Source organism: Musca vetustissima, unplaced genomic scaffold (genome assembly GCF_032173495.1).
Source record: "Musca vetustissima isolate MV318-11 ecotype Yass unplaced genomic scaffold, APGP_CSIRO_Mvet_v1 utg20432, whole genome shotgun sequence".
In the NCBI taxonomy this organism is placed as follows: Eukaryota; Metazoa; Arthropoda; class Insecta; order Diptera; family Muscidae; genus Musca; species Musca vetustissima.
Genome location: NW_026880861.1, coordinates 231,429 through 254,377, shown reverse-complemented (window position 1 = coordinate 254,377; position 22,949 = coordinate 231,429). Strand labels below are relative to the sequence as shown.

The following is a 22,949-nucleotide window of genomic DNA, read 5'->3' as shown; positions in this document are numbered from 1 at the left end:
CTATAGAGGAATAAGTCTCCTTCCCATCGCATATAAAGTGCTATCCAGCATGCATCGTATGAACTTCTGAAGCCTATGGTCAATTACATTATTGGACCATACCAATGTGGCTTCAGACCTGGCAAATCCACCATTGACCAGATTTTCACTCTGCGCCAAATCCTGGAAAAAACCCACGAAAAACACATCGACACATTCCTCGACCTATTCGTCGACTATAAAGCCGCATTCGACAGGCCTATCCGTTCAGAGGTGTATAAAGCCATGTCTGCGGTTGGCATTCCTGTAAAATGAATTCGGCTATGCAGGATAACTTTAACTGGCACAAGATCAGCAGTTAAAGTCGGAAATGGCCTCTCAGAGCCCTTCAATACCGAACGGGGATTCAGACAAGGTGACAGTTTGTCGTGTGATCTTTTTAACATCCTGCTGGAAAAGGTCATACGAGACGCAAAGACGAACAGAAATGGCACTCTGTACACCAAGCAACACATGTTCCTCGCCTACGCCGATGACATCGATATTATGGGTCGAACATTGAGAGCGGTAACAGCCACCTTTGAACAAATTGAGAAGGAGTCTGCCAAAGTGGGTCTGGCAGTAAACAGCGAGAGTACAAAGCTGATGGTATCAACGCGCAAGACGTCCAGTAGACTCGGATCAACTGTGGAACTTGAGAACTACAGCTTCGAGGTAGTCAAAAATGTCTGAGAAGGATAGTGATGGCCGACCGATGCTACTATGGTCTGATCAAAGAACTCAAAAGCAAGGCCACCTCCCGCCAGACCAAACTCACACTCTACAAGACGCAGATACTACCCGTGCTGTTATATGGATCTGAAGCATGGTAAGTACCCATGCTTCAGATCCAGATCCAAGCAGATGAGGCAGCTCCAAGTTTGAGCGAAAAATTCTCCGAAAGAGCCATGGGCCGATGTGCGTTGACAGTGAATATCGCCGTCGAATGAACCATGAGTTGTACCAGCTATTCTCGGACAGTTTTGAAATTCGGAGAAGGATAGTGATGGCCGACCGATGCTACTATGGTCTGATCAAAGAACTCAAAAGCAAGGCCATCTCCCGCCAGACCAAACTCACACTCTACAAGACGCAGATACTACCCGTGCTGTTATATGGATCTGAAGCATGGGTATTTACGCCGGCAGATGAGACAGCTCTTGGAGTGTTTGAGCGAAAAATTCTCCGAAAGATCTATGGGCTGATCTGCGTTGACGGTGAATATCGTCGTCGAATGAACCATGAGTTGTACCAGCTATTCTCGGACATCGACATTGTTAGACGTATTGAGCTGCAGCGACTACGTTGGCTAGGTCATGTTGTGAGAATAGATGAAGATCAGACCCAGCCCAGAAAGCATATAAAAGCGCACCAGCTGATGGTTCACGCAGAAGGGGAAGGCCCCGAATGCGATGGAAAGACCAAGTCGAAGACAACATTGCCGAAAATGGTCTTTCAAATTGGAAACACTGCGCAAAAGACCGACGCGCCTGGAAATCTTTTCTAAGTTCGACTTATGGAACGAAAGTTCTGCCACAAGCCAGCTAAGTATGTAAGTATCACAAGGCGTGATTTGGAGTCTATTTTGGAATTTGAATTTTTTAAAATTAAAATTTTTGGGGCCTGCCATAAGGCGAGCTAATGTTACTCAATTATATGTGACACCTACTTCCGATAACCTATAATTTTGTCACAACCTTGTTAATTAAATTTCCATATTCGATAACCCCTATCAAATTGAAAAAAGTTTCAAGTCTATATAAAGTGCAGAACACATTTGCGAAACTATTCGATATGCATTCTACCAGCATAGCTTCGCACTCACAATCACACCAACAACAATGTGCCTCACAAAGTGTTGGTGTGATGAATACCATGGTTTCCCTATTAACGGAATATTTATTGGCGGCTCAATGTGATATAGCCCGACCGGAATATTATCCTGCAGACTATGCTGAGGAGGCATTACGCAAAGGTTTGGATCGCTATGACTTTGTGGTTGTGGGTGCCGGTTCGGCAGGCTCAGTGGTGGCCAGCCGTTTAAGTGAGAATCCCAAGTGGAAAATTTTGGTATTGGAGGCGGGAGAGAATCCGCCACAGGAGTCGGAGGTAGGTAGCCTTTTTTCAAGTTAGGAATATAATTTTATTATTCTTCTCCTTCCAGGTCCCCGCCTTGTCCATGGCCTTGCGCCACAATCGCTATGTCTATGATTATTATACAGAACCGAATGGCCGTTCCTGTAGGGCCTTTAAGCGTGATCAATGTTATTGGCCCCGCGGCCGAATGCTGGGTGGTTCCGGTGCCATTAATGCCATGATGTATTTAAGAGGCAATCGCCAGGACTATGACAAATGGCTGGAAATGGGTAATCCCGGTTGGGGCTATGATGATGTGTGGCCATATTTTGAAAAATCGGTTACTCCTCCTCCAGCAGAAAATGGTACCTCTTCGCAAGATTATATTGCCATAAGCGATTTCGAGCATTTAGATGAGGAGGCCTTTCGCATGGTCTATCAGGCCGCCCAGGAATTAGGACAACCTGTATTCGAGCATTTTGGCAGGGATAATTATCGTGGCTATTCCAGTGTTCAGGGTACGGTTAGCGGTGGCTATCGCACCACCACAGCCAAGGGTTATTTGACACCAGCTTCCAGGCGCCAAAATTTACAGGTCATAAAAAATGCCCAGGTTGTGAAAATAAATTTCGATACCAAGGGTAAAAGAGTAAAATCCTTGACATTTTTGATACAACAAAAAAGGAGAACCCTAACTGTGAAAATCCGCAAAGAAGCCATATTGTCGGCTGGTAGCATAGATACCCCCAAATTACTTATGCTTTCGGGTATTGGTCCTCGTGAAGTTTTGGATCCCTTACACATACCCATTTTACAGGATCTACCGGTGGGTGAAAATTTACAGGATCATGTTTTCAATGTGGTCTTTGCCCGGTACAATGGCAGTCAGATACAATCCACCGATTCTCTGGACATGGTCTATGATTATTTGGTATATAAAAATGGCACCCTGTCCACAATAGGCAGCATGAGCCTGGTAGGCTTTATCGATGTTCTGCCAAAGACCAAAAACGATTATCCTGATGTCCAGATAATACACAAAGCCTTTAGGCAGGGTGATGAGCAGTCTTTGAAAACCTTTTTGGTCTCAACAGATATGAGGGAGGAGATTCAAGAACATTTACTGCAGGAGATAAGGGAGCATTCTCTGTTATTGTTTCTCACCCTGATCTCCCACCCGACATCCAGAGGTTCGGTGACCCTCAATTCCCGTTCCTATCAGAAACCACCCAAAATTGATGCCAACTATTTTGGTGATCCCGCGGATATGGATGTGATGCTGAAGTCCATGGAATATTTGGAACGTTTTGTCAACACCTCGGCTTTCCATGCAAGGCAGGCGGAACTGGTTCACATCCCCTTCAAGGAGTGCGATCAATTTGCCTTCAAAAGTGAAAAATATTGGCGTTGCTATTCCACTTATATGTCCACAACATGTTATCATCCAGTGGGTACCACAAAAATGGCACCAAGGGAGGATCCATCGGCTGTGGTGGATTCTCGCCTACGTGTAAAGGGTGTAACGAATTTGCGGGTTATTGATGCCTCCATTATGCCCACCATACCAGGGGTAAACACGAATGGACCCACAATAATGGTTGCCGAAAAGGCAGCAGATTTAATCAAGGAAGATTGGTTGCAGAACCGAAATATGAAAGAGGCAGGGGGAGAGCCGGAGGAAGAGGATGTAGAGGAAGAGGATAATCAATTTGAATATAAAGAGGAGGATATTAGCTAAAACATGTTCGAATAAATTAAAAAAATAAAAATAATTAACTCCTGTGTTTGGCCCTTGAAAAAAAATCCACGCCTAAGGTTAGACCTTGAAAAAATAATTTTAAAAAATCCACGCCTAAGCTTAGACCTTGAAAAAATAATTTTAAAAATCCACGCCTAAGGTTAGACCTTGAAAAAATAATTTTAAAAATCCACGCCTAAGGTTAGACCTTGAAAAAATAATTTTAAAAATCCACGCCTAAGGTTAGGCAGCAAAAAAAGTAATTTTAAAAATCCACGCCTAAGGTTAGACCTTGAAAAAATAATTTTAAAAATCCACGCCTAAGGTTAGACCTTGAAAAAATAATTTTAAAAATCCACGCCTAAGGTTAGACCTTGAAAAAATAATTTTAAAAATCCACGCCTAAGGTTAGACCTTGAAAAAATAATTTTAAAAATCCACGCCTAAGGTTAGACCTTGAAAAAATAATTTTAAAAATCCACGCCTAAGGTTAGGCAGCAAAAAAATAATTTTAAAAATCCACGCCTAAGGTTAGACCTTGAAAAAATAATTTTAAAAATCCACGCCTAAGGTTAGACCTTGAAAAAATAATTTTAAAAATCCACGCCAAAGGTTAGGCAGCAAAAAAATAATTTTAAAAATCCACGCCTAAGGTTAGGCAGCAAAAAATAATTTTAAAAATCCATGCCTAAGGTTAGGCATCAAAAAAATTTTATTCAAATTTTAAATTCAATCCTCCGCCCAGTCCTCCTTGATCATATCCGCCGCCTTTTCCCCAATTATGATGGTGGGACCATTGATATTGGCACTGGTTATGCTGGGCATAATGGAGGCATCCGCCACACGTAAATTCCTTACACCCTTTACCTTTAAACGGGAATTGACAACAGCTTCCATATCCTCTTCTGCACCCATTCGCACCGTTCCCGCAACATTATAACAAGAATTGGTGAAGTATTTCGTATAACATAGCCAATAATTACGGGATTTGAATTCAAACCGGTCACATTCCTCCATGGGGATTCGCACAATTTCCATTTGTTGGGTTCGAAACGATTTGGTATTCTCGAAATTCGAAAAATATTCCAAACCTCTTACAAAGGCCTCACGATCCTCTGGAAGCGATAGAAACTTCGATTTGATAATGGGAGGATCTTTAAAGGCTTTCGATTTTAATCGCATCCGGCCTTTGGCTTTGGGCTGGACCAATGAAATGGCCAGCATTAGTAGGGCTTGGGATTTTACTAAATTTACAACGAAATTTTTATATTCCGATTTCATTCCCAAACCCGAGAGTATGGTATTGAGTGCAAAAAAATTTCCTGCCCGGAAAAACATGTGATGCATTTCAAGATCAGGATGGGTTAGATTCAAATGGGATTTGACAAAGCCCACTAAGCGGGTGGCTCCTATGGTTGCTAGGGGCCCTCGATTGTGCATTAGATATTGATAAATCATATTTTGCACCTGACTACCATCCACTTCCTGGGGAAATTTATAGAATACGAAAGTTACCAAATGATCCTGCAAATTCCGGCCCACGGGTAAATTTTGTAAAATGGGAATTTTGAGGGCCTGCAAATTGTCCTTGGGACCAATTCCTGATAGCATTAATAATTTTGCTGAATTAAATGCCCCAGCTGATAGAATCGCCTCCCTTACGACCTTAACATTCCGACGCTTATTTTGTTCCACCACAAAGTCCAGGGAATCCAAAGTTTGACCCTTGCCATCAAATCGCAATTTTGTGACCTGGGCATTTTTAATAATTTTCAAATTGCTGCGTGAGGCTGCCACTCTACCCAAATAACCTTTGGCTGTACCGCTACGGCGGCCCCGACTTACTGTACCCCGGACAATGGCGTAACCCATATTGTGGAGGCCTCCCAAGTCTCTGATACGTGGTTGACCCAATTCTTCTGCAGCTGTAGAAATTATTTCAATGATATCCTCATCTCCCGCCTCGAAATTGCCAAGATCCAAATATCCCCGGGGATGACTGGAGTTTCCTTGATTTTTCTCAATTTTCTCAATATAAGGCTGCAGGTCCTTATAAGCCCATCCAGTGCTGCCCAACTGCCGCCAATTGTTAAAATCATGGGCAAAGCCGGTTATATGTATCAAACCATTAATGGAACCTGAACCACCCAGACCTTTGCCCTGGATCCAGGAACATCTTTCATCCTCAAAGGCTTTACAAGCGAATCTGCTCGGTTCCGCATAGAGTTTGTAAATATTTTTCAAATCCCTTAAGGCCACAAATAACAAGGGAACCTAAAGAAAAATCCAATAAAAATTCCTAAATAAAATTCTAATTTGTTTTGACCCACCTCTGATTCCGTTATTGGATCTCCACCGGCTTCCAGGAGCAATATATTCCATTTGGGATTTTCACTTAACCGGCTGGCCACCACAGAGCCTGCTGTACCACCGCCCACAATTACAAAATCAAATTCCAAGGGTTCTTTTTGCAGCAAAACATCCTGGCCATAATCAGGGGGATATTCCTCGGGATGGGTAAGGCCACAAGAGGCAGTATGCAGTGATTCAATTAGCAAAGTTACCAAAGCGTTCATGGCACCCACACTGGGTGCCGGACACTGCGGGGCCATTGTACTTAACATAACGAACTTCGAAAATAAACTTCAATTCCGATTTTCTAATCACTTGCCTATAAATACTTTGTACGTGGGGAATGCTTCGGAATTTGGGACACTTAGCTGTCAATCAATTTAAACAAATCGTTGTTGTGGAATTGGCTTATCTGAGGTCAGGTGCATAAATTAAGCTAGGAAGTGATATGGCCAACACGAAGTTCAAGAAGAGGGTCAATGTACGTTTAAACGATGGAGAATGAAATATTTTTTTTAAATATTCTTGGGTTCGGCTCCAAAAGTGAATTTTAAAAAATCAACGCCTAAGGTTAGGCTCCCAAAAATTACTTTTAAAAAATCCACGCCTAAGGTTAGGCTCCCAAAAATTACTTTTAAAAAATCCACGCCTAAGGTTAGGCTCCCAAAAATTAATTTTAAAAAATCCACGCCTAAGGTTAGGCTCCCAAAAATTAATTTTAAAAAATCCACGCCTAAGGTTAGGCTCCCAAAAATTAATTTTAAAAAATCCACGCCTAAGGTTAGGCTCCCAAAAATTAATTTTAAAAAATCCACGCCTAAGGTTAGGCTCCCAAAAATTAATTTTAAAAAATGAACCCAAAAAATATTTTTAAAAAATCCTCTCCCGAAGATGAACTCCCGAAATATTTTTGAAAAATCCAAGCCTTAGGTTAGTCCCTAAAAAATAAAGGTTAGGTTAGTTATGTTATTTTTTTCAAGTGTACCTCTCTTCTTGACTCAATATGCGCAATAACGTTTGTAGGTGCTAATTAAACTTCCGAACCACGTGTGTTTGAATAGTCGAAAGAAAAATAAAGCCTAATTGCAGTTGGAGCTGAGCCGAAAATTTTCAGTTAACTGCCAAATTTTGAAGAGACAGCATGACGGTGGCGATTCCGACTACCTTTGGCAATCAATGTCCCGCAAATAGTGTGGGAGTGGTAAATACATTGTTATCAATCTTGGTGGAATCTGTGTTGAGAGGTCAGTGTAGTTTGGAAAAGGAGGGAAACTATGCTCCGGACTATGCCGAAGAGGCTGTGAGGAGGCGTTCGGTGGAAAATTACGATTTTATTGTAGTAGGGGCTGGTTCCGCAGGATCGGTATTGGCCAGCCGTTTAAGTGAAAACCCAGAATGGAAAATATTGTTATTGGAAGCTGGCGCTGATCCACCACAGGAGGCGGAGGTAAGGAGGAGAGATAAGAATAGGTGATTTATTTATTTATTTTTTTGTTCTCCCCCAGATCCCAGCTGTATTCCCCAGTCTCCAGCACACCAACTACACCTATAATTATTTTGTGGAACCTAGCGCCCGAGCCTGCAAGGCTTATAAAAATGATCGCTGCTATTGGCCAAGGGGTAAAATGGTGGGCGGTTCTGGAGCCATCAATGCCCTGATGTATATCAGAGGCAATCGTGAGGACTATGACAGCTGGTTAGACTTGGGCAATCACGGTTGGGGTTTTGATGATCTCTGGCCTTATTTTAAGAAGTCTGTTCGGCCCCATGATAACTTGAGCCACCCTAAGGGTTATGTGGATATTGGAGAATTTCATCTCTATGATAAGGATATTTTGGATTTAATTTACCGCGGAGCTGAGGAAATGGGCCAGCCGATACACAAGAGATTTACGCATGATCATATCTTGGGTTATTCTCGCCTATGGGGTACGGTGAAAAATGGTCAACGCACCACATCGGGTAAGGGGCATTTGGGTAGAGTCGCATCGCGAAGGCCAAATTTGAAAATCATTAAAAATGCCCAGGTGACAAAAGTGAATTTTGATGAGTTCGGCAAACAGGTCACCTCGGTGGATTTTATTTTAAACCAAAATATTCAAATGTCCGCCAAAGTCACCAAGGAGGCCATACTCTCAGCTGGAGCAATCGATACCCCTAAACTGCTGATGCTATCCGGCATAGGACCCCAAGAGGTTTTAGAACCTTTAAATATTCCCGTTTTGCATGATTTAAAGGTGGGCGAGAATCTCCAAGATCATGCAGTGGCCTGTGCATTTCTCAAACTCAATGGAGAACCGTTGGATAAAAATATTCTCTCCGATTCTCTCTATCAATATTTATTACATCGCGAAGGACCCTTAAGTACCATTGGGGTGATGAGCATTGCTGGCTTTGTGAAGCTAAATCGAACCAACTCGGAATATAATTCCCACCCTGACATACAAATCTTGCATGCCATTGCCAGGATTGGAGATGTGGCTACCTTAAACACCTTCCTGGTGGGGCAAAGTATCAAGGATGAGCTGCGATACCATTTGCTGGAAGTCCAAAAACATCATCACGTTATGGTGGTATTTATACTACTCTCAAAGCCCAAATCTCGTGGTAACCTTCGCATAAAATCCACCTCCCCTCAAGAACCACCAATAATAAATGCCAATTATTTTGAACATCCCGACGATTCGGAAACTCTAATTGAGGGACTAAAATACCTAAGCGATTTTGTCAACACCACAGGATTCCGTCGAAAAAATGCCGATATTATTCAACTTCCCTTGGAGGAATGTAATCGTTTGCTATTCAAATCTGCGGAATATTGGAAATGTTATTTGAAATATATGTCTACGACATGTTATCATCCGGTGGGTACGGCAAAAATGGGTCCAGCGGATGATGAGAGCTCTGTTGTGAATCGCAGACTCCGAGTGAGGGGTGTCGAAAATCTTCGAGTGGTAGATGCCTCGATTATGCCTCTGCTTACCAGTGTCAATACAAATGCTCCCACCCTGATGATTGCCGAAAAGGCAGCGGATCTTATCAAGGTGGATTGGGAAGAAATTTAGAAAAGTTCTCAATAATATTTTTAAAAACTAAATTGTTTTTTTAATTAATAAAAACTAGATTTAAAAAATCTATTTTTAAAAAATTAAGGACCAAGAATAGACTTAAAAAATATTTTAAAAAAATTAAGGGCAAAGGATAGGCTTTGAAAGCATATTTTTAAAAAATCCACGCCTGTCTATGGAGCCCAAAAATATTTTTAAAAAATTAAGGGCAAATAATAGACCTTGAAAAAATATTAAAAGAAAACCTAAGATCTTGAAGAAATATTAAAAAAACCTGAGGGCAAAGGATAGATCTTGAAAAAATATTTTTAAAAAATTAAAAACATCCACGCCTATTGGTAGACCCCTAAAAAATAATTTTAATAAATCTACACCTTGGTTAGACCCTTGAAAATATATATAAAAACCAGTAAGGTAAGTAGTAAAGTCGGACTGGGCCGACTATATGATACCCTTCACCGCTTTAAGTATATTCTACATATGTATCCTTACAATTACATGTCAATGTTCCCTCGAAGGAACATTCTCATGTCTTTCTACAGCCTATGCTAAATATAATTTTATTCGGGCAGATTAAGAGTCGCCTGCGTACCTTGGGAAAAGTCTCCATGTGATACGTTGTGCAAAATTTCGTGTTAATCCGACTAACATTAGGAGATTGGTGCACCATTCATGTAAAATCGGACGAATGTATATGTGGGAGCTACCTCAAAATCTGAAACAATTTTCCCGAAACTTACTTACACATCATTCTAGATCCAATTTAGTACTCTATGCCAAATTTCGTGCAAATCGAAGGATATATAGGGACTTTGGTGCACCATTACCTTAAATCGGACGAAAATATATATGGGAGCTATATCTAAATCTGAACCGATTTTCTCGAAACTTAGCACACATGATTATAGGCTTAATTCAGTAGGCTGTAACAAATTTCGTGCAATTCGTAAGATATATAGGGACTTTGGTGCGTCATTTACCTCAAATCGGACGAAACTATATATGGGAGCTATATCTAAATCTGAACCGATTTTCACGAAACTTAGCACACATCATTCTAGGCTTAATTCATTAGGCTGTGCCAAATTTCGTGCAATTCGAAAGATATATAGCGACTTTGGTACCTCATTTCCTTAAATCGGACGAAACTATATATATGAGCTATATCTAAACCTGATCCGATTTTCTTAAAACATGACACACATCATTCTAGGCTTAATCCAGTAGGCTGTGCCAAATTTCGTGCAAATCGAACGATATATAGGGACTTTGGTGAACAATTTACCTTAAATCGGACGAAACTATATATGGGAGCAATGTATAAATCTGAACCGATTCTCATGAAACTTAGCACACATCATTCTAAACCTAATATAGTACCATATGCCGAATTTCGTACAAATCAAAATATATATAGGGACTTTGGTGCCTCATTTACCCTAAATCGGACGAAACGATATATGGGAGCTATATCTAAATCTGAACCGATTTTCAGGAAACTTAGCACACATCATTCTAGGCTTAATTCATTACGCTGTGCCAAATTTCGTGCAATTCGAAAGATTTACAGCGACTTTGGTGCCTAATTTATCTTAAATCGGACGAAAATATATATGAGGGCTATATCTAAATCTGAACCGATTTTCACGAAACTTAGCACACACCATTCAAGGCTTAATTCAGTAGGCTGTGCGAAATTTCGTGCAATTCGAAAGATATATAATGTCTTTGGTGCCCCATTTACCTTAAATCGGACGAAAATATATATGGGAGCTATATTTAAATCTGAACCGATTTTTCCCAATTTCAATAGGGTTCGTCCTTGGGCCAAATAAGTGACCTATGCCAAACTTTATCCAAATCGGATCATAAATGCGACCTGTACTTTTTTCACAAAATACATGGACGGACATATATATGATTCTATGCATATTCTCAAAAGGAACCATGGGTCTATTTCGATTCCTTTCGTTATATGGGGACGACCCCAAAAAGGGGGGCGAATATTGAAAATTCTTTGTAGGGAGATTTGTTACCATATACGACTACAAAATATCGGAGTGCAGCGAATTCGATTGAAAAACGCGATCAAGAACCCCAAAATACCTAAAATTGGGGGTGCATTTTTATTGGGTCCATTCCAAAAAAATTGACCTATATTTATAATTTTTTTTGTGGAGAGCTTTGGTACCTATTAAGAACTCAAAATACTAAATTACAGCCAATTCGGTGGAAAAATACGATCAAAACCCCAAAAGTACTGAAAATTAGGAGGTACCGTTATATAGGGGGCTACCAGAAAAAGTGGACCTATATTTATAATGTTTTGTGGAGACATTTAGTATCCAATAAGAACTCAATGTAACAAATTTCAGCGAATTGGGTTGAAAAATGCGCTCACGAATACCAAAAGACCGAAAATTGGGGGGTATCGTTATATGGGAGCTATGCCTAAACGTGGACCGATATATCCCACCTTCGAACTTGACCTGCCTGCATACAAAAGACAAACCTATGCAAAATTTCAGCACCCTATTTCAATTCCTTCAGAAGATAGCGTGATTACAACAGACGGACGGACATGGCTAGATCGTCTTAGAAAAAAAAACTAATTTTAAAAAATCCACGCCTGTCTATGGACCCCAAAAACTAATTTTAAAAAATCCACGCCTGTCTATGGACCCCAAAAACTAATTTTAAAAAATCCACGCCTGTCTATGGACCCGAAAAACTAATTTTAAAAAATCCACGCCTGTCTATGGACCCGAAAAACTAATTTTAAAAAATCCACGCCTGTCTATGGACCCCAAAAACTAATTTTAAAAAATCCACGCCTGTCTATGGACCCCAAAAACTAATTTTAAAAAATCCACGCCTGTCTATGGACCCCAAAAACTAATTTTAAAAAATCCACGCCTGTCTATGGACCCCAAAAACTAATTTTAAAAAATCCACGCCTGTCTATGGACCCCAAAAACTAATTTTAAAAAATCCACGCCTGTCTATGGACCCCAAAAACTAATTTTAAAAAATCCACGCCTGTCTATGGACCCCAAAAACTAATTTTAAAAAATCCACGCCTGTCTATGGACCCCAAAAACTAATTTTAAAAAATCCACGCCTGTCTATGGACCCCAAAAACTAATTTTAAAAAATCCACGCCTGTCTATGGACCCCAAAAACTAATTTTAAAAAATCCACGCCTGTCTATGGACCCCAAAAACTAATTTTAAAAAAATCCACGCCTGTCTATGGACCCCAAAAACTAATTTTAAAAAATCCACGCCTGTCTATGGACCCCAAAAACTAATTTTAAAAAATCCACGCCTGTCTATGGACCCGAAAAACTAATTTTAAAAAATCAACGCCTTGATAAAATATTTTCCTAATTTATTATATTTTTATTAGAATAATAATATTAACAAATACACAAGAGACGTCAGGTGTTAATTTTTTTTGGCAACCAAGCGTCTGATCTGATCTATTGATCTACTCAAATATTTGGGTTTAGAAGCTGTTAATTTTTTATTTCGACAATCGAAGTTATTTTTAGACCTTTCTCAAGGTTGTTCCGAGCCATAGGGTCTGAAGAGCTTATTTATATTTTTAATTATCTCCAACTAAGTATAACCAGCTTTACCCACTTATCTATATTGTTGGGTAATTAAAATGTATCACCTCACCGATAACAGGCCAACAATTGTTATTCCTTGTAAACAAACCCGAACTCGGAGAGAATAATAGATTAGGACGATACACGAAAAAAAAAATAAAAAAAAACAGATAAACAAAATGTAGATGTAATAAAAGGTTTAAATTGTGTAAATAAATAATTTTTTTTTCTAAAAAAATAAATGACAGTGGTTTTCAAATGTGGATTTTTTAAAAAAATTTTTTCAAGGTCCCAACAAAGTCGTGGATTTTTTAAAAATATTTTTTTTAAGGTCCCAACAAAGGCATGGGTTTGTTTAGGATTTTTAAAAATATTTTTTTTAAAGGGTCCAGAACAGGCGTGGATTTTTTAAAAATAATTTATTAAATGCCCGAACCACTGTTCCCCAATAAAGGGCATATATTGGCGCCCCAAGTCTCTGTAAACTTGGATTTTTAAAAAATATTTTTTCAAAGTCCCTATAAAGGCGTGGATTTTTTAAAAATATTTTTTCAGAGGTTCGAACCACTGTTCCCCAATAGCCGGCATATATTGGCGCCCCAAATCTCTGTAAACTTGGATTTTTAAAAAATATTTTCCCAAGGACCCTACAAAGGCGTGGATTTTATAAAAATATTTTTTCAGAGGTCCGAACCACTGTTCCCCCCAATAGCCGGCATATATTGGCGCCCCAAATCTCTGTAAACTTGGATTTTTAAAAAATATGTTCCCAAGGACCCTACAAAGGCGTGGATTTTTTAAAAATATTTTTTTCAGAGGTCCGAACCACTGTTTCCCCCAATGGCCGGCATATATTGGCGCCCCTTGTTTTTCTAATTTTTATGGGGTGTGTTTACAAAAAAAGCTTTTGCTTGACTTTGTTTTTGTATTTTTTTTCTGCAACAAAGCTTTACCCCCTCTGGAGCACGCTGTAAATTACAAAAAAAAATTCTGGCTTGCCGGCAAAAACAACAACAACAACGACAACAAAATGTAAATAGAAATAAAATGCAAATTGTGACAGTTCGGTAATGCATTGCTGCAATAACAATTAGAATGCCGTGCATTTTTCCTGATCGCTCGAAAAATGATTTCACTATAAAAAGATCAGCAAAAGTCAACAACAAATTTAGTTCGGAATAGGTGTTTAACTAAGTGCAACCACTAGAGGAGAATACGCGATTTTAAGTGGAATATTTTCGTTTTTTCGGTTCGATTCGACATTCCATTTCGATATTATGGATTTTTTATCAACGGAATGTGCTGCCCGCTCGGCAGGTCCAGCCAATACCCTGATGACACTGCTGCTACAGACTTTGATATCGAAATTTTGTTCGTTAAGTGATCGTTCGCATTGGCCCAAGGATTACGGGGAGGAGATTATGAAAAATGGTAACAATGAAGAGATCTTCTAAAATCGGGACGAGAATAAAGTAAAGGGTTTCATTTCATTAGGTATACAGGATTATGATTTTGTGGTAGTTGGCTCGGGATCAGCAGGTTCTGTGGTGGCTGGTCGCCTAAGTGAAAATCCCAAATGGAAAGTTTTACTGCTGGAGGCAGGAGGAGATCCTCCCATTGAAACAGAGGTAAGATAACCAACAAGAGGATTTTTTAAAAAATATTTCTTCAAGACCAAGGATTTTTTCTATAGAAAAAAGTCTTCCTCTGGGGGGCCAGAGGAATTTTTTTCTATAGAAAAAAGTCTTCCTCTGGGGGGCCAGAGGAATTTTTTTCTATAGGAAAAAAAGTCTTCCTCTGGGTGGTCCAGACGAATTTTTTTCTACAGGAAAAAGTCTTCCTCTGGGGACCAGAGGAATTTTTTTCTATAGAGTCCAGAGGATTTTTTTCTATAGAAAAAAGTCTTCCTCTGGGGGTCCAGAGGAATTTTTTTCTATAGAAAAAAGTCTTCCTCTGGGGTTTTTTCCAGAGGAATTTTTTTCTTCCTCTGGGGGGCCATAGAAAAAAAAAGTCTTCCTGTGGGGGTCCAGAGGAATTTTTTTCTATAAAAAAAGTCTTCCCCTGGGGGAGCCAGCGGAATTTTTTTCTATAGAAAAAAAGTCTTCCTTCGGGGGGCCAGAGGAATTGTTTTCTATAGAAAAAAGTCTTCCTCTGGGGGACCAGAGGAATCCTCATAATTTTTATTTGTTTTCTCTTTGCAGTTCGTCGGCTGGCACATGTCCACCCAATTCTCCGACTGGGATTGGCAATACCACACCGAACCGAATGGCAAGGCCTGTATGGCCATGGAGGGGGAAAGCTGTCACTGGCCTCGAGGCAAAATGTTGGGCGGAACCAATTGTATGAATGCCATGATTTATGCGCGCGGAACTCGTGCCGACTTCGACGATTGGCGTGATCGTGGTAATCCAACCTGGGGCTATGATGATGTGCTACCCTATTTCCGCAAGGCAGAAGATTTGCGGTCCACACGAGGTGACTATAAGCCCGGAGATCATGGTGTGGGTGGACCCATGATTATCAACAATTATGTATCGGATAATGAATTTCGGGAAACCATTAAGGCCGGCATGGGTGAAATGGGTTATGGTACGGCGCCAGATTTCACGGAGGGTTCATGGGTGGGTCAAATTGATATTTTGGGTACCCAACATGAGGGTCGACGTATTACCACGGCCAAATCGCATTTGGATAAAAATCGCCAGAATCTGCATGTGGTGCGCTATGCCCAGGTGAAGAAGGTGAATTTTGATAAGAACAAGCGGGCGACGGGAGTGACATTTGTCCTTAAGGGGAAAAAGGAATTTACGGTAAATGTGAAGAAGGAGGTAATTTTGGCAGGTGGGGCTCTGGGTACTCCACAGATGTTGATGTTGTCGGGTGAGTGGTTCAGAACTGATTTTTTTTTTTTTTTTTGAATTTAAAATTTTCACTCTCGATTTTTTTCAGGTGTGGGTCCTGCCAGCCATTTGAAGTCTTTGGGTATCCCCGTCCTCTTGGATTTACCGGTGGGTCAAAATCTCAAGGATCATGCCAGTCTGCCGGTGGTTTTCACCATTGACAAATCCACAGCACGCAAACCCACCGAAGAGGAGCTGGTGGATGCCATGTATAATCTGATTATGGGTCGTTATAGTAAACTGTTGCATCACGAGGCCACAGCCCTGACAGGATTTATTAATACCACCTCCCTCGACGGACCCAACCCCGATATTCAAACCACTAATTTCTTTAGTTTGATGCAATCTCCCGAACTGAAGGGTTATATCAAGGCTACTGGGTTCAACAAACAAGTAGCTGCCTCCATTCTGAAGGCCAATGAGAACACCAATACCTACATTACCTATCTGCTGCATCTGAAACCCTTCTCCAAGGGTCATGTGGAACTGAGAAGTTCCAATTACTTGGACGCTCCTCTCATCCATGCCAACTACATGTCCGATGAACGTGATGTTGATACCTATATAAGGGCACTGAATATCTATTCCAAATTACCCGACACCAAGGCCTTTAGGGAACGTGAAACGGCTCTCTATAAAATCGATTTACCCGCCTGCAATTCGCATCGCTATCAGTCCGATGATTATTGGCGTTGTTATATTCGCCACATGACCACAACCGTTTATCATCCTGTGGGTACCACAAAAATGGGACCATCATCAGATGCCACCACTGTGGTGGATTGGCGTCTTCGGGTACATGGCACAAAGGGACTTCGTGTCGTCGATGCCAGTATTATGCCGGACATCGTTGCGGCCAATACAAATGCTGCCATTATCATGATCGGTGAAAAGGGTGCGGATATGATTAAAGAGGATTGGCAGGATGGCAAGGGGGATCATCAGGAATTGTGATGAGATTTTTTTCGTATATTTTTTTTTCCAATGTGTGTGTATATATGTATGTGTAAATAATATTAATATAGAATTTTCTCCTTAGTGTAACATAACGAAATAATGAATAAAATTTTGAATATGAAATAATCTAAAAATAAAAAATTCTTCTGGACCCCAGAGGAAGACTTCTTTCTGTAGAAAAAAATTCCTCTGGACCCCAGAGGAAGATTTTTTTTATAGAAAAAAATTCCTCTGACAACAGAGGAAGACTTTTTTTCTATGGAAAAACATCCTCTGGACTTTTTGTCTTCCTCTGGATCTCAGAGGAAGACACTTTTTAAATAATCCACCACTGTCTATGGACTCCAAAAAATATTTTTAAAAAAAATTCCTCTGGACCCCCAGAGGAAGACTTTTTTCTATAGAAAAAAATTCCTCTGGACCCCCAGAGGAAGACTTTTTTCTATAGAAAAAAATTCCTCTGGACCCCCAGAGGAAGACTTTTTTCTATAGAAAAAAATTCCTCTGGACCACAGAGGAAGACTTTTTTCTATAGAGGACCCCAGAGGAAGACTTTTTTTCTATAGAAAAAAATTCCGCTGGCTCCCCCAGGGGAAGACTTTTTTTATAGAAAAAAATTCCTCTGGACCCCCACAGGAAGACTTTTTTCTATAGAAAAAAATTCCTCTGGACCCCCAGAGGAAGACTTTTTTCTATAGAAAAAAATTCCTCTGGACCCCCAGAGGAAGACTTTTTGACTTCCTCTGTTGTCCATAGGAAGACTTTTTGTCTTGCTCTGGATCCCACACCTGGACTATGGAATTCAAAAAAAATATGTTTAAACCAGTGAGCGGAGCAGTATAGTCGGACGGGGCCGACCATACGATACCCTACACAACTACCACGGAACTCTAACTTTCTGCGGATTTTTCCTGCTAGCCTGGGAAATTTTTCCTGATATTTGCATCCTCTTGACTGATTAGATGTTAACAGCTCCTCTTCCTTACACTGACATATATTCCGAATATTACAAATATTCAGTACAGCCCTTCTACTTACATGTGCAGATTCCCTTCACCGTGAGTTGTATTCTGTTGTTCGGCTTATAATTGTGGCCTATAAATCGACAAAAAAAAAAAAAAAAAAAAACAAAAAAAACAACAAAAAAATTAAGTTTTCGATCCACTTTAGCCCAAAATTATTACCTGATCATCAACGAAAATTATAGGCGTTGTCCTTGACCATAACTGGAACCTCTTGGAAATTTTTAAAGCGATCAGCGCTATATTTCCTTCCTCTTCTCGGGTCTATATTCTTCAGGAGTAAATATATATGCCATAGAATACACATTTCGACCCTCTAAATAGTGACCGATCTTAATCAAAACAGGCATGTTTATTCTTTGGCCCGATCCCCTTTTTCATGTAAAATTACGTGATGTTCGGGAGATAATTGTGGCCTCTGAAGCAACCAGCAAAACCGACAAAAATTAAGTATTTGGTCCATTTCATCTCCTAAATAATTATCGATCTATTCCAAAAACAATAGGGGTCTTCATTGGGCAGAACCCATCCTACATGCAAAATTTCGTGAAGATTGGTCCGTAACAGTGGCCTGTTTACAAATTATAATCGACGGACGGAAAGATTGCCAATTATAATGCCAATTGAAAGATATATAGGGACTTTGGTACTCCATTTACATTAAATCGGACGAAGATATATATGGTAGCTATATCTAAATCCGAACCGATTTTCTCGGAACTTAACACACATCATTCTAGAACTAATTTAGCACACTATGCCAAATTTCGTGAAAATCAAAGAATATATAGGGACTTTGGTTCACTATTTACATAAAATCGGATGAGAATATATATGGGAGCTATATCTAAGTCTGATCCGATTTTCTCGAAACTTAACACACATCATTCTAGGCTTAATTCATTACGCTATGCCAAATTTCGTGCAAATCGAATGATATATAGGGACTTTGGTATACCATTTACATAAAATCGGACAAAACTATATATGGGAGCTATATCTAAATCTGAACCGATTTTCACGAAACTTAACACACATCATTCTAGACCTAATTCAGTACTCTATGCCAAATTTCGTACAAATCGAAATATATATATATATATATATAGGGACTTTGGTGCACCCATTACATAAGATCGGACGAAAATATATATGGGAGCTATATCTAAATCTGAACCGATTTTCACGAAGCTTAGCACACGTCATTCTAGACTTAATTCAGTACGCTATGCCAAATTTCGTGCAAATCAAATGATTTTCAGAGACTTTGGTGCACCAGTTACCTAAAATCTGGCGAAACTATATATGGGAGCTATATCTAAATCTGACCCGAAACTTAACACACATCATTCTAGGCTTAATTTAGTATTCTATGCCAAATTTCGTGCAAATCAAGATATATATAGGGACTTTGGTGCACCATTTACATTAAATCGGACCAAAATATATATGGGAGCTATATCTAAATCTGAACCGATTTTCATGAAACTTAGCACACAACATTTTGGACCTAATTCAGTACTCTATGCCAAATTTCGTGCAAATCGAAAGATATATAGGGACTTTGGTGCCTATATCGGACGAAAATATATATATATATATATATAAATCTGAACCGATTTTCACCAATTTCAATAGGGTTCGTCCTTGGGCCAAATAATTGACTTGTGTCAAATTTCATCCAAATCGGATCATAAATTCGACCTGTACTTTGTTTACAATTTAACTTCTACAGACGGACGGACGGTCATGCATAAATCGACTCAGAAAGTGATTCTATCCATATTCTCAGAAGGAAGCATGGGTCTATCTCGATTATTTTTGCCTGTTACAAACATATGCACAAAGACATAATACCCTGTACCACAATGTGGTGAAGGTTATAAAAAATAGCCTGACAAGAACCCTGATTTATTGTTTTTAAATCCAAACCCCCGACTAAGGACTTTGAAAAATGTTTTTAAAAAAATCCGCGGCTAGTTTATTATTGAGATATTGACAACATTGTTGATAGCTAAGCTTTTCTCTGTTATAAAGCTTAAATATAAAGCTTTTAGCAAATTCAACAACCATATAACAATCTTGTCTGAATTTTTGTAAGGAAATGTTAGATTCATGTTTTGGCATTGTCGGAGTATTCAAAGCAGGTTTGATGGAGTCCTCTAAGAAGTATATGAGAAAGGATGTCAGGATTATGCGATGTAGAATATTTTTACCAATAGAAGAGTAATTTCATAAGGTGAATTTAACCTTTAGACTAAAGAGTATATTAATAACACCTCCTCCCCTGAGAACTCCACCCAATAAATAAAATTGCATGCAAAAGTTTTTTTAATAAAAAAATCAGAGAACCGTTAATTTCACTTTTTTATAAAAAAAAATCAGGGAACCGTTAATTTCATTGAACAATTAATCAATTTCATGTCATAGTTTTTTCAAAATTCCCCAAAAAATTGTTGTACTAATCGACAATCACATATCGACCCCCACATGAATTGTTAACGAATTGTGTGTGTCTGCTGCCGCAGACACCGACTTGATTACATGCCTCCGGATACATAGATTACGACCAATCAAATACGTAATATAATTCGAAATAAAAAAATGTACGTGTCATTCGTAGCGGAGTGATTCGATTTGAATAGCTTTGATTATTTTTTTATGTGTGTGAGTGTGTTAGTATTTTTTTGCATTTGAAGAAGATCGTGTTTTAGTATCGGGTAGGGGTATCGAAAAATAATCAATTGAATTGCCCGAGTAGTGGTGTTTATTTTTTGACAAGTGCCGAAAAATTAAGTTCATGTGAATATGTGGCCGGCCCCTGCCCTTTTTTATTTTTGGAGTCGGACAACATAATATTTGTCAATAGTGAAAGTTGTTAATTTCGATTACATTTGTGTGTGTGTGTTTTGGAACAAACTTGTTAAGAATTTCAATTAATGATTACCGATTTGGTATTAAGTAATTGAATTAAGTGGGGTTGTAAATATTAATGAGGGGGATTTAAAAACAAATGGGAAGAAGAGCTCGTGCCATAAGAATTTAGGTTAGAGAAGAAAGAGTGAATTTTTTAAAAATATGTTTTTGGGGTCCATAGACAGGCGTGGATTTTTAAAAAAATATTTTTTTTTTAAATTTGGGGCCCTAGAAAGGTGTGGATTTTTAAAAAATATATATTTTTTAATCTTTTGGGGCCATAGACAGGCGTGGATCTTTTAAAATTATTTTTCGGGGTCCATAGACAGGCGTGGATTTTTTAAAATTATTTTTTGGAGTCCATAGACAGGCGTGGATTTTTTAAAATTATGTTTTGGGGTCCATAGACAGGCGTGGATTTTTTAAAAATATTTTTTTGGGGTCCATAGACAGGCGTGGATTTTTTAAAAATATTTTTTGGGGTCCATAGACAGGCGTGGATCTTTTAAAATTATTTCTTTGGGTCCATAGACAGGCGTGGATTTTTTAAAAATATTTTTATGGGACCATAGACAGGCATAGATTTTTTAAAAATATTTTTGTGGGACCATAGACCGGCATAGATTTTTTAAAAATATTTTTGTGGGACCATAGACCGGCATAGATTTTTTAAAAATATTTTTGTGGGACCATAGACAGGCATAGATTTTTTAAAACTATTGTTTGGGGTCCATAGACAAGCGTAGGGGATGATAGATACCAAGCAACGGCTCTGATTGTCATTAACATGGCGAAGTCCCGGCTTATCTTGGTCCCCCTTTCATCTCAATTATGGACACTGACCTCCCCGTGGTGCCACCTGGGGTAGCTATTTTCATAACCCGATGAAATAGTAAGCTAATATGTGCCGCGAGTTCACCCATAAGAACTATAAAAAATGGGTTGAGGCGTCGGGTTAGTTGCCCACTCTCCGCAAACCCAACCTACTATACAAAAGCTAAAAAAAAAGAAAACCAAACCCACCTAATGTTGACGGCCCCCGCAAACGTATAAAGGACCACGATCTGCGACTCTGAACTTGGAATGTGCGCACATTACACAGAACGGGCGCAGTGTTCGCTTTGGCGGATGTACTCAGCAAGTACAAAGCCGATATTATTGCCTTACAGGAAATGCGACGAGACATGAATTTGGCTGCGGATTTATGGTTAACAGGAGAATAAAAGACCTCGTCTCCAGATTCCGCTCCAGTAGATGAGCGAATTGCTATAATCCGTATAAAAGTGAAGTTCTTCTACATCAGTCTCATTTGCGCCCATGTTCCGACCAAATCATATTTTACGCCTAGAAACAGCATATTATCGTTGCCCTGTCCATGACATTAAAATTCGGCTAGGAGATTTTAATGCAAAAATCGGAATGGAAAATATCTTTGGCCCCACCGTTGGAAAATTCAGCCTCCATGAAGAAACATCAGACAGCGGCATGAGGTTGATTGACTTCACGGCAGAAAAAAAAACATGATAGTTAGCAGCGCCAGATTCAAGCATCTCGATATCCACAAGGCCACTTGGATTTCTCCCGATCGAACAACGAGAAATGAAATCGATCATATTGTGATAGACGGAAGGCTGTCATCCAGTGTTTAAGACGTCCGATCGATACGAGGAGCGAATATCGATTCGGACCATTAACTTGTGGCAGCCTAGGTACGCACCCGTCTTAATGTAGCAGCAAAGCTGCGATCTAATGTAACACCGAAATTCTACGTCGAAAAGCTGCAAACACAACAGGTAGCAGTAGCCTACTACGCTCAACTTACCCAACATCTTGACTAAAGCACCCCTTGTCCCGATAATAATTGCCCACTCCCTACAAACTGCAGCAAAGGCAACACTTGGGTACCAAAGACCACCATCAAGAAAACCGTGGTACGATCAGGAGTGTCGTAAGGTCAGAATAGCAATCAATCGGCTGAAGAATAATAAAGCAGCAGGTGCCAATGGGTTACAAGCCGAACTATTCAAGACTGGTGGTCAGATGCTGGTAAGGAGCATGTACCAGCTGATTAGTACAATTTGGGTAGAAGAATGCATGCCCAATGATTGGACCTCAGCATTCTGTGTCCCGTGCACAAAAAAGGAGACAAGACGGCATGTGCCAACTATAGAGAAATAAGTCTACTTCCCATTACATATAAAGCGCTATCCAGCGTACTGTGTGAACGACTGAAGCCAATGAATTATTGGACCCTACCAATGTGGCTTCAGACCTGGCAAATCCGCCATT

General features: G+C 39.6%; 4 protein-coding genes across 4 annotated transcripts; 3 read left to right on the top strand and 1 right to left on the bottom strand.

Annotated features, from left to right (window-relative positions):
* Nucleotides 1-1,812: 1,812 nt before the first annotated feature.
* LOC133326750 (glucose dehydrogenase [FAD, quinone]-like) lies at nt 1,813-3,832 on the top strand. Its single transcript, XM_061535359.1, has 2 exons — nt 1,813-2,127; nt 2,183-3,832. The coding sequence occupies exons 1-2, from the start codon at nt 1,813-1,815 to the stop codon at nt 3,830-3,832; spliced, it is 1,965 nt and encodes a 654-aa protein (XP_061391343.1).
* A 729-nt stretch (nt 3,833-4,561) lies between these two features.
* On the bottom strand, nt 4,562-6,444 carry LOC133326749 (glucose dehydrogenase [FAD, quinone]-like). Its single transcript, XM_061535358.1, has 2 exons — nt 6,163-6,444; nt 4,562-6,106 (listed from the first exon to the last, which is right to left on the bottom strand). Exons 1-2 carry the CDS (start codon nt 6,442-6,444, stop codon nt 4,562-4,564), a joined length of 1,827 nt encoding a protein of 608 aa, XP_061391342.1.
* Nucleotides 6,445-7,325: 881 nt separating this feature from the next.
* On the top strand, nt 7,326-9,249 carry LOC133326748 (glucose dehydrogenase [FAD, quinone]-like). Its single transcript, XM_061535356.1, has 2 exons — nt 7,326-7,631; nt 7,690-9,249. The coding sequence occupies exons 1-2, from the start codon at nt 7,326-7,328 to the stop codon at nt 9,247-9,249; spliced, it is 1,866 nt and encodes a 621-aa protein (XP_061391340.1).
* Nucleotides 9,250-14,137: 4,888 nt separating this feature from the next.
* On the top strand, nt 14,138-16,719 carry LOC133326747 (glucose dehydrogenase [FAD, quinone]). Its single transcript, XM_061535355.1, has 4 exons — nt 14,138-14,296; nt 14,360-14,493; nt 15,067-15,745; nt 15,815-16,719. The coding sequence occupies exons 1-4, from the start codon at nt 14,143-14,145 to the stop codon at nt 16,717-16,719; spliced, it is 1,872 nt and encodes a 623-aa protein (XP_061391339.1). The 5' UTR covers nt 14,138-14,142.
* Nucleotides 16,720-22,949: the final 6,230 nt, after the last annotated feature.